Here is a 12,622-nt window from a genome sequence, read left to right on the forward strand (position 1 = left end):
ATCACCTCCTTTGTGAAAAATACTAGTCATAATTATGAGCATTCTGGCACTGCCAGAGCTGTCCTTGAGACAAAGCCAAATTAGCAAAGGACAAGATTTTTATTTATTTTTTTTTAAGATACAAAACCAACTTTACAACAAATTGTAAGTCTGGGCCAATTCTTTCCCTAACAAAATCAGAAGTGTTTTCACTGCTTTCAATTGTTTCCAGCACTACGATTATCTGTGAATGAACTACCTTATTAAAAAAATAAATTCATCAACTTACTTGAAAACTGTATGGCAAATCCAGATTTGCTGATATAAAAATCTGTGTCAAACTGGATAGTTACTATGTTGAGTGTACTGTGAATGCCTTCAGGAACAAGGGATCCACTAATTTCTTTGAGTAACATCTCATTCTCAGGTGGACCATCCCAAACTCGTAGAATGTCATGGGATGCCTCAGTATCAAAAGCAAGAAACTGGAGGCTGTAAGAATACCATGATTTTATTGTCAGCTTTCATATTACTCAACAATATATCTTTAGCAACAAAACTAAACCAAAAAAGCACATAAACCTTGATTTCCAAGGGTGATTTTCCATAATGTTTCATACCCTTCCCTTCAGATGCATAAAAGTCCAATACAGAAATGTATTTGAAAGGAGAAAAACCCTAATAATATCTGAATTTGTCTTTCACAAAATAATAGATTACTTCAGCCATTCAAATAATCTATAAGTATCCACAGAATCATTAAAAAAAATAGTTTTGCTTTTCTTAAGACAATATTATGTATTACCTTGTCATCAAAACAAATTGAACTCTAAACATTCTAAACATAGTGTGAATAAAGGTCTAATTAAAATAACTACTGAAATGCAGGATTTTTAAAAAAATGTAGAGTCTTCCACTAAATGGTTCTGCTGACACCAGCATTTTTTACTTTGTACATATTGAATCTTATAACTTTGGCATTAAATAATATTTATATTAGATATTTAAAAATCAGATTTCCAGTTAACTATTCTAGTCTGTATATATGTCTCTATATATAAAGTTATGAATTTTTTAAAAATTCATCAGCATTTCACAAAAATATAGCAAATTTTAGAGCTTGATCTTCATCAGATAATACTCATTGAAAAACAGACAGTTTCAACACAAACCTACATATTCAAGAGTGCCAAAAATATAGGCCTTGAGCTGCGTCTTAAATTTTCAAGCCTAAATTCCTTTTTTTTTTCTCCACTGTACAAGTAAGGTTTAGTTATCAAATAAGCAAAAAGATTTGTTGTAAATTTTATTTCCAGTACCTGACAATATTTCCTGGGTCTACTTCAATCACCCACATGCAACGCAGATTGTTGTCATAGGGAAAAGGGTAGCCAGGAGACAAGATTCTTCCTGATGATTCTCCTTTAAAACGACCTCCACATTCAGCTAATAAAAAACAGCATTACATAATGTGTTACTTTTAATTCATTACATATGGTCTTCCAGATAATCATCTGAGCAATCGATTTATACATCTACTATCTTGCTGAATAAGTAACACAACTAAACTGAATATGCCCCAAGTTGTAGGACAATGCACAAGGACTTGAAGTGCCATGGGAAAGGAACCTGTAAATGTGGTTTTATTTGAATATGTTTGTATTTTCTGTTGGCGCCTATGTTTTTCTAATAATTCTGAACACAGCAAAATAATTAGAAAACATACCATTATATAATGAAAGAAAAATGGATTGTTATTTAAAAAAAACAAAAAACAAACCAAGGACACTGTGTCACCCTAAAGCAGTTGAATTAAATTAAGAAATCTAGATAAATGAGTAAATACAAAATAAAATCTATATTTTTTTAAAAAAAAAAAAAAAGAGATGAACATACTAAATAAAGTCAGGTTATTCAGAGAGAAACTCAGCCTTTCAGCCTAGGAAAAAAAGTTGCAAAACTTCTTACGCAAAACTTGTCCTCATATTGAAGCTATAGTACTTCTAGAGGATAACAGATAGTAAGTAGCTCCCTCTTAGATGACCTCGGCCCGTTTTTAGGCAAAACTGAGTATTTCATAATCTTAATACTTAATCTTTGAGAAAACCTGACTTTTAAATTTAGGTCACTGAGGCCTTCAAAGACTTCCTATTTCACTTTTTTTCCTTTCTCTCTTGTGAAGTGCAAAGCCAAATAATACTTTGATTAGATCTCTTGATATACTTAAAATGCAGTTTTATTTTGATTTAACATCACCTAAAATATTTAGTTGAGAGATTTATTACCTGATGATCTGTGTGTTCTATGATAAAATATAATTGAAAAGCTACTCTTGATGGATTTTCTGACATAATAAAAGCAAACTTGCAGATACAGGTGGCCTTGCATATCTTTTCTAAGTACTTTGCCAATCTGTTAATTCCTAAATACTCTTTAAAATTTTTTTTTCAGAATTATTCAACTCAGAGGCTAGCATAATCTATTATTCTTCCAGCAGAGTAAGGATATAAATAGAGTACTCTATAAAGAAAAAATTACTCAGTGACAAACTGAATGAAATTTAAAATTAATTACATTTAATCCAGGACCAATGAACAACTACAAGTTTATAATTTCTAATTTTCAAGGATGATAACCAGTTTGCTTTTTTATTATGATATTTGAAGTCTCCTTCTCTCTTCCCAGTGGCTTATTTCTGCCTCTCCAGCAAGATTCCAGCTCCGTAGTTTTGCTGGTTGCCGAATCAGCTGTACAAGTGGTGACTTCTCAGAAAACAGTATCCTCTCAGGTTGCATTCAGGAGTAACAGAGCAAAACCCTTTTTATCTTACATCTCCATATTGCTTACTACGAAGACAATCCTAGTTAAGAATCATTATTTTGACTCTCAGTGTCAATGCTAAGGAATCTTCTAAGTATGTCAAGTTAAAGGAAATATTCTATATTTCTCTCTGCAAATTGCATGGATAGTATGTTTTATTGTAATATTTACTACACATTTAAGACTTACGATTACTACAACTGCTTGAAAACACTTTTGCTATTGTCTTGTCAATGTCACATTCTTCCATGAAATAATACTAAAACAACAGTAGCATTTTTAAGATCATTTCTGATTGTAGTAGCAAATTAGTGTCTGTTGACTTACGTTGCTCATAAACATCCAGGGAAATAATTTTATTTGTACATGCCAATGTAAAATGTTTCATGCAAATCATCACTGTTTTCACAGATTCTCGAGGTTTGCCTGAACAATTTGTAGACCCTAAAAGATTTTGTGGTGGGCTGAGACCAATTTCTTGTAAGGACGAAGCTTGAGTGCATATACCTACGTGATTCATAAACAAGTAATCTGGAAATAAAGGGCACCAGTGTTGCAAAAACAATCTTTTTTTTCAATTTCCTTTCATAGCAAAAAAGTTTAGTTTCAATCTGATTCTAACTAAAATAAATGTTGAAAGGAGGATTCTTATAAACCAAAAATGTTAGATCAGTTTTGCTGCTGATTCATCTTCACCTATTACTACTTAATCCACTACTGAATTTGAAGTCTCAATAACTAACTGGATCACGAATGAGTAAGAGATGTTCAGACTCAGACTTCTGTTTGGATTTATTAAAGAGGTCCCTGTAAGAGGTCTCAGTCCTGTACAAAAACCATTGTGATGCAATTTGTTGTTTTCTTTGAGGAATATTTCTAATCTAAGCATGCTTTTTTTTACTGATCTTCTTGTGCATTTCTTAACTGCCCTTCATCTTCCCAGTTCTCTTCTAGCCAATTTCCTCATGTTGTATCATTAATAAGACATTATTAATCTTTTACTATATATTTTTCAGCCCAAGAAGACATTTTATAGGATTCATACTGCATCCCTTCATGTGTATTTTAAAGCAGCTGTAGTGATCCTTAGTTAACATGAAAAACCAGAAGGTATGTGGAATTCAAGATCATTATTTACAATTGGCATTTAAAACCTTTTTGATTTCTTAAGCTTGTCTATTCAAAAAATTCTCTTGTTTTAATTAAAATTCTTCTAAAATCTATTTAGCCAAACCTATGCAATCCTCAGGTTTGGACAGATACTATTAATGATACAAACAACAGATTTACAGCTGTTTAACTCTTCTCAGGATGCAAATAACATGTTTTACTACTTGGCTATGGAGAAATACCTAATTGATATGAACAAAATAAATCATTTCCAAGCTCATTTAAATGACACCGTCTATGTACTTTTGTTTGCTTAATGGAGAGCAATACATACAAATAAGTTGTATCCTGAAACCTCCCTGTGAATAGCAGACTAATAGGTATGTTTTGAATAAGATTAATTTAAAACGCAGAAATTTTACCCAACAAATTAATTGACATCTTAAATTGATTCACCTATACAGAACATTTTGGAATAATTATAATGTAGCTTTCACAAAGAATCTGGTGGCAGTGCAAAACCTAGGTGCTTAATTCGTTGAATTTTTTGGAAGACAGGGATTTGAATTTACCAGTATTGAAACAAAAAAAGAATATAAAACCCTGAGTATATGCTGCATATCATCACTTTTAACAGAGGTCCAGATTCAGCTCTGGATTTAAGTTTGTCGAAATTTATTGCTAGTTTGTATCAGGTCTGAATCTGGCTCACTTCCTAATCCAAAAGTGGCCAACCTGTACTTTTTCATCTATGTCCATCTATTTTGGAGACAAACTGCTGAATGTTTAAATCCAGGGACCTTCCTCCAAACAGTTTCAGTCATGTAGGGGACACACGCCAGCTGTATTCAACTCCCATCTGTGAGCTGTTCTAGTGAACCCCTTCCAACAGACCTAGATTTGAACTATATGAGGTTTTGAATAGGACAAAGCTGAAGATCCCACAGGTAGTGTAAATAGCACACAATACATAATCTATATCATTAATAAAAAAAATGAAGGAATAATTTAGACATATTTGACTTGGTCTGTTTTAAAACTAGGCAAGAACCCACTCAGATATATATACCATATATATCTGATATTATAAAAATCATAGCATGCATCACTACGGTGATGCATGCTGTGATTTTTAACGCTCATAATGAAATCGAAAATGTAATTTATTGTTCAAACTTTTAATTTCAACTTTCTGTCACCTTCACATTTTATTTGATCTTGTTTCAAATTCCATCATATGTTCTTTGTACACCTCTTACTTGCTACTTGGATGTTCCAATGCCATGCTTTCCCCCTAATTCTTTCGTTTCATATATCCTAAATGATGTAGAAACTACTTAAGGCTTATCACAAATTTGAGATTTAGGCATTTATTCCCTAATTATTACTCTAAAGGAGCTGTTCAGTTGTCACTTGTTGCATATTTTTCCTAAATGGACTTTATGTCTTGGTGCTGATATGCCAAAGTACATACCTAAATCTAGGCATAAAGTGCATTTCACCCCTCGCTTCCACTACTCACTCAATCCAAATTTCCTCTAAGAGGAGATGAAAAAGGAAGGAAATTACGAGAATATATAAGTCTTGTCTTCTTTTTGCTCAGGAATTGAACCTGTAGATACTTGCAAAACTTACAAAGTTACAGTAATATTGTAATAAAGTGTATAATATTGTGTTACGCATCACAGCGACATAACAGAAACCAAGTGACAAAAATACAATATACAAGTCTATATATCTTTGTATCTTTAAGTTTTTCTTTTCTTCTGTAGTATTTATGAGTAAATATATGAAAAGTTTTCTAGCTTAATGTTATTTACATAAATTTAGAAAAAAACCTTAGTTTTACAACCCCTCATACAACATATATGATCCTGGCTTTCTGATTGAGCTGTCTTTTTATGTTGAATATTTTCTGACTATAACTAGATTTTCGTGTATTAGGAATTTCAGTGTACATGAATGTTTAATAATTACTATGGGTTTTTTTAACCTAAAAAAGCAACACCACTTACACAGACTTAGATGAGATCTGTGCAGACAGATCTGTAAATGTATGTGTAAATAGATCTTTATACATATAGATCAGATTTCACAAAGATCTAATAATCTTTACAATTTTTTTTTCCTTCTTATATTCAGGTAATAGTTTAAGTAAATAAAAAATAAAAGTATCTACTACCAATACATGATGGCAGAGGATAGTCCCATGCCCTTCTTTCTCCAGTCATACACTTTAGAAGGCTACTTCCATGGAGTGTGTAACCTGGATTGCATCCATAAATTATAGTGCTTCCAGCAAAATGGCCTTGGTCACTGATTTTATATCCAAACTGTGGCACACCAGGGTCCTCACAATGCGAAAGCTCAAAACCTGTGGTAGGAACAAAATGTAGTTGCAAAATCAGGCAGGTGCATACATTAATGAAATTAAGATCTTGTTTTCTAATGGAATAGGAAACATTTTCTGACTTCATGTAACAACATATTTAAGGTTTCTTCTCTGTTTTGAAACAGTCTAAGTAGGAAAACTGTCTATACTCTTCACTTAGAGCATGCAAACCAAACTCTGTCAAAACATTTTTCTTAAGACTCCAATTAAATACTGAGAAGGAAATTCATTATCATTATCAATCAGTTCTAAAATGGTATGATAAATTATAAAATGGCAGTTGAAGTGACTGACTGCCTGTTTACTTTGATGACAATCTAGTTTGTGAATAGGTATTTAAAGGCTCATAAACAAAGTTTGACAGCAGATTTGTTTGTTGTTACTGAGCGCAGTAAAACCAATGACAGAATAGCACCTATAGCACCAAAGAAATACGGTTATGTTCATGTTTCCCTACCGTAATCCTGGATTCAGTAGTTTGTCAATTTAAAAAGTACATGCAGGAAGCAATGATAATGATGATACAGAGAATTCAAGCCAAATAATTTGGATATTTTGGAGAACTAAGAGGTGTGGAGCAAGAAGGAAACAAAACGACTTCTGCATTATACAGAAACAGGAAAGCATATTAACATTCGGGGAAACAAACTGTAATTTGGTGGAAAGATTTTCTATTCCAAATAAGGTTTTCTGTTATTAACTGAGAAGCAGCTCGAAACCTCACTTTGTTCAAAACCAAACTTATTTTATCAATATCATGCAGTTTAAACTGTTTATAGGTAAAAAAGGCACTTTGTGTCAGATTGATTTTCCTATATGTAGGTGACATGGGAGCAAATGAAGGGGTTTTATGCCTACATTGTTCAATGAAGTCATTTACACAGTATTTGTCCATCTGGTCAACAATTGGTAGCCTTTCACAATCTCTCCTCAGGTACTGAATCATTACTATTGATTGATTGAAAAAATCAATATTATTTTATGGGTTTTATATTATTTTACAGACAAAATGCTTCAGGTTGGAAAAGGATGTTTGCTCACATAAGGAAAAAAAAAAAATAGGTTAAATGCTGTATCTTCCCAATTCTTTCTTCAGCTCATCTCACTGAAATGGCTCACCTCAAGAGCCTTCACAACATCTAAACTGAACTTTTCTTATTCCTAGCAAAGCTATTGTTTCCTGGCACAGACTGCACTGCAGAAGCTCTAAAAGAAGCTAAAGTGAGTCCCAAATGAAGCACGTTTTTTTGATATTGCCAGTCTGGTTACTTATTGGCCAATTAGAATTTCCTGTCGTCTAAGAAAATTGTTGATCATACTGTGTGAAAAGAAGTTAAAATGTGCCTTGATCCCTGAAATGTCCTTATCTCTGGATGGCCTGCTTATAGATCACTTCCCCCTTGAGGGTGAATGTGTAATTAAGTCTAGGTACTAGCAGCATCTTTGCCGCCCTAAGTGTATTTCAGCTATCCACAGAGTGCTGGCAGTTCTGACCACAGGACCGAAGGGAAAATTATATCGTTCTGGAGAAGCGCTGATAGCTAGGGACATAGTGAAGGGGATCTAGAATGGCGATAGTTGGGTATTTTAGGCGACTGAAAGAACATGAATCCTCACAATGTGTCCCTGAGGACACAGAATGTTTCATTATTTCTTGTGGGGATTTTGTTTACTGTTTAAAACATCACGCTAAGCCTATTGGAAAGTTTCATGGTCTACATCTATGCAAAACAAATATTAACTGTCTTTCCCAAAAAGGGAAATGGCCATTGGGTGATAATCAGTGGCACAAAGTCTAGTTGGAGACCAGTAACTAGCAGTGTGCCCTAGAGATTAATACTGGGTACAATCCTGTTTAACATCATCATTAATGATCTGGATGAAGGGTCAGGGTGTACCCTCAGCAAGTTGATAACACCAAACTGGGACAAGTGGCTGGTATGCTAGAGGATCATGCTGCCATCCAGAGCAACCTTGATAGGCTGGAGAAATGAGCTTACAACCTCAGGAAGTTCAACAAGAAGAAGTGCAAAGTACTGCACTGGGGGAGGAACAACCCCAGGCACCAGAATATGCTGGGGGCCACCCAGATGGAAAGCAGCTTTGTAGAAGTGTACTTGGGCGTCCTGGTGGATGCCAAGCTGAATGTGAGCCAGCAATGTTCCCCTGTAGCAAAGGTGACTAATCCTGGGATGCATTAGGAGGCGTGTTGCCAGCAGGTCAACAGAAATAATGCTTTCTCTCTACCCTAAGCACTATTGAGGCCACATCTGGAGTATTGTTTCCAGTTCTGGGCTCCCCAGTACAAGACATATGGAGCTAAAGAAGAAAGTCCAGCAAAAGGCCTCTAAGATGATTAAGGGATGAGAGCATCTTTCCTAGGGGAAAAGACTGAAAGAGCTGGGTCTGTTCATCCTGGAGAAGAGAAGGTTCAGGTGGGATCTCATCCATGCATACAAACCTGAAGGGAGAGTGTAATGGAGATCAGCTACACTCAGTCTGGCTGGGATGGAGTTAGCTTCTTAGCAGTCCACATGGTGTTGTTTTTTTAGATTGAATAAACCACTGCTGATAACACACCAGCGATTCTGCTGTTGTTGAGCAATACATGCACAGCATCAAGTCCTTCTGTTTCTCACTCTGCCTCCTAAAGCAAGTAGGCTGGGGGTGAGTAAGAGGCTGGAAGGGGACACTGCTGGGACAGCTGACCCCAACTGACTAAAGAGATATTCCATGCCACATGATGTCATGCTGAGCAACAAAACTGGGGAATAGTCTTTCCAAAGGGGCCATTACTCAGAGACTGTCTGGGCATTGGTCTGCTTGTGGAGGAGATAAGTGACTACCTTTGCATCACTTGGTTTTTCTTTTTCTCTTTCCTCCCTATCTTTATTTTGACCCATGAGTTTTTCCTCATTTTTTCTCTTCCAATTCTACAAATACCTACAAAAGAAGATTCAGCACAGTTCAGGCTAATAACTATTCAGGCTGGGAAATTGTATTCTACAAGAACGTCTGTCTCAAAAGACAGGAAATGTTAGTGATAAGGTTCAAGTCCTGGGATGGACGTACATATATAAATAAGAAAAATTAAATAGCTTGACACTTACATAGTAATACCACACTGGAAGGCCTAGCTTTTATCATAGGATATAGTCCTATGCTATCACAGTCTATTACATGGTATAATTATGCAACTTCCACCTGCAAAATAATTACATACTTTTGTAGTATCTTGGAATATTTTCCTTTCGTTCTGGTAGACTTACACTATTTTTATTAGAACTAATTTTAAAAATATGACAGAGAGTTTTTGAAACGTAAGAACATTTTTTGAACAAGTGAAAACAAATGATTTAAGCACAGGGAGAAAAAAAGGATGTAGATAGCTGCATTGCAGAATTACCTTATAATACTTTTCTGCTTGTTAAAAATTCAATTTTATGTAATAATTCAGTGATGATGAAATAATTCTACACTAAAGAAGTCGTATACACTACCTACCAGTAGACACACGTAACAATCACATACATTTTCAGAAGTTGGCACTTGATAAAACAGATATTTATCTCGGTTTCCTATATACACTCTAAGCCAGAGATCTGAAAAGATTTTTCTTCTTCTAATCTTTTTAGTATAATTTTGTCAGTCTACATATAGGTAAGAAGTTTTTGTTAGGAACCTTTCTCTATCATTTTGGTTCCAAATTGGATTATTCTAAACAATAATCCAAACTCAGAAACTGCTAGTTTAATGCAAAGTTAGTATGGGCCACACATCTTGAGATGGAGAATGTCTTTTACTTATGAGTTATCTTTATGAAGCAATGGGTTTGGTTGCACATTTTAAACTACTCACATGCTTAGATATTGTAATGTGCTAATACAATTAACTGAAAATTTTTTCTTATCCTTTCCAAGACTGAAAAAATCTCCAAAATAACCCTCTAGAAAAAAGTAGTTTAAGTATCAAACTACATAATTTATTGTCAAAGCAAGGTTTCAGTATGTTACATGTTTTGGTTTTTTTGAGGTACCATTATGAAACAATATTATTTTGATGAGCGATGAGAGATTTGCTGTTGATTTTATCATTATTTGTCTTTTGACTGCATTTTCACCGTATGAGCAAAGAATTTTCATTCCTTTAAAATCATAAATCTATTACTACTGTTTTCTCAAATACTTACTTGTATACACAAGCTGAAAACCTTCATCAGTGCCCTCCATGTCTGAGTTAAATTCTAACCACAAGTGATTTGAAGTACTGCTTAGCGTCAGGCCTCTTAGAGATGCCCCAGTATACGCACCCAGCAGGTGAGCAGTGTTGTCTTTGCCATCATAGATCTGTAAAACAAATGTGAGTTTTACAGTTATGAAGAAAAAAAATGGGATATATGATTTACAAAATAATTCTGTACATCTCCATTAAGAGGGTGGACAGCTCTGCCAAGGGAGATCTATTGTCAGTCAGCCCAAAGTACTGCTTGGATATGCTTTTTTGCCTCTCTTGAGTTGTTGACTTAATTGTGGTGATTTTTCAAATGCACAATTTAAAATACGTCAGTTCCTTTTTTGCAGAAAAACAGAAGTGGGCAGAAGTGCCATATCAGTTCAGTGTTTGTAAACCTCTGTGTTTTCGTTTTACTGCCAGTACTGTAATGCTGGTCACAACCTATCAGCAAACACTTATTTTCTGTAGCTGTGTCTGACTTAAGTCACTGAGGTGGCATAATAGAAAAGCTCACATTTCCCCAACTTTGGCTTGTTAAATAACCTTGTGATTTTTTTTTCTATGTAAAAAGAGGTTGAAATTAGCTATAAAGTAAAAGGATACTAGGAAATAAAATAAATAGAACAACTGCTTTTGTAAGTTGAAAGAGTAATGTAATCTATATGTAAATTGGAGTACAGCACTTTTATAATTTATTTTTCTTCAAGAGTTGTTCTTTTCCATATTTGAAACAGAAATTTCTATCAGACTACTAAATATTTAAAACAATCTTTTAATAATTCTTAGCAAATTTCCTTACAAGCTAGTTGCCGTAAAACATCACAGGTTGTTACATTCTTATCTTTCCTAAAAATAGTTAAACTATAACTTAACAATAATTAGTAACCCAACCACTATGTCCTGTAGGATTTATTTAGTGACTTCTATAATAACTAAAACTTTGATAAATGAGTTTTAAGAAAAATTTCACTTACAAATCAATAAATTGACCCCTGGATAATATCAAATTGCAATATAGGGAAATTCTAAAGTTTTAGTAAAAGAACAGGTAATTTTCTTGAGTTTTAAATAAGATATAATTGCATTATTTTGAAATGTAATTAAAGCTTCATTTGTGAACAGGACTCTAAACCACAATGAATTCAAAAGAAATACACCAGCAATAGTAGTAGGGCAACAAAGTGAATGTGAAATACTATGCCTGTTCCTCATCTGTGCATAGTACGTAAATCCTGTTTTGCAGAAATCCTTGTGTCTGTAGTAATAACAAAGACTTTACATTTAATGATATGCTGAAATAAAACAAATAAGCTATTTCTAGCCATCTCTAATGCATAAATAATTGTACAGTAGTTTAAGAAGCACAGTAAAATGACTTGGCTTCATTCCTTGTTTTTTACTGAAACAAGCAAATCGGCTTCAAGCAAACTTCACAGTTAAATGACAATGTCCTTAAATGGAGTAAAACTAAGAAAGTAAAGCGAAAAAAAAAAAGCTGCAATTAATGTTTATAAACTGAAAAGTAATTTCAAATACGTATGATAATATTAAAACTGATTTCTTAATTTTATTTAAAACTTCTTTAAAACTATACTGAGATCAGTAATCAAGCCAGAAAAAAACCCCAAACACCACCACCACCAAAAAAAGAAAAGAAACAACAGAAAATTAGTTCTCAAATGGACTTAGTTTTGTTTTGGTAACTGAAAGGAAAATGTCCATTCCAGGAGAATTACTGCTATCGTACAGAGATATTTACATCATGAAACACTTAAAGAAATCCCAGTTTAAATTTGATGCTCTTTCTCCTAATCTCTCCAAGCTACTTATGACTAATAACATGCAAGGATTCAGGATTTATTTTATTTTTAAACACTACATAACAGTAATCCATTTCTTGCTGTGTGTATATCACTAATAATTAACCAAAGGAAGCTATTAATAAATTATACCAACTATTCTCAATGTCTCACCAGAACTTTCCATAAGCTACTTCATGACATAAATTTTCTTCATGTTAGAATTTCCCCACAGACACTTTAGTGCCAATTTTGTTAACTATCCTACCATATTAAACCTTTCACATTG

At 33.8% G+C, this 12,622-nt stretch overlaps 1 protein-coding gene across 3 annotated transcripts in view; it reads right to left on the reverse strand.

Annotated features, from left to right (window-relative positions):
- The window catches only part of CSMD3 (CUB and Sushi multiple domains 3), a 697,991-nt gene that overhangs the window by 224,772 nt on the left and 460,597 nt on the right, over nucleotides 1-12,622 (reverse strand). For all 3 annotated transcript variants that reach the window (XM_086465685.1, XM_086465684.1, XM_086465682.1), the window contains 4 exons: nucleotides 10,491-10,647; nucleotides 6,092-6,283; nucleotides 1,299-1,425; nucleotides 269-471 (listed from right to left, as the gene is read on the reverse strand). In XM_086465685.1, coding sequence (XP_086321811.1) covers nucleotides 269-471; nucleotides 1,299-1,425; nucleotides 6,092-6,283; nucleotides 10,491-10,647 — 679 coding nt within the window. The remainder of the gene's footprint in view (nucleotides 1-268; nucleotides 472-1,298; nucleotides 1,426-6,091; nucleotides 6,284-10,490; nucleotides 10,648-12,622) is intronic.

The sequence above is a fragment of the Leptosomus discolor genome, chromosome 5, assembly GCF_034619465.1.
Source record: "Leptosomus discolor isolate bLepDis1 chromosome 5, bLepDis1.hap2, whole genome shotgun sequence".
Classification (NCBI taxonomy): domain Eukaryota; kingdom Metazoa; phylum Chordata; class Aves; order Leptosomiformes; family Leptosomidae; genus Leptosomus; species Leptosomus discolor.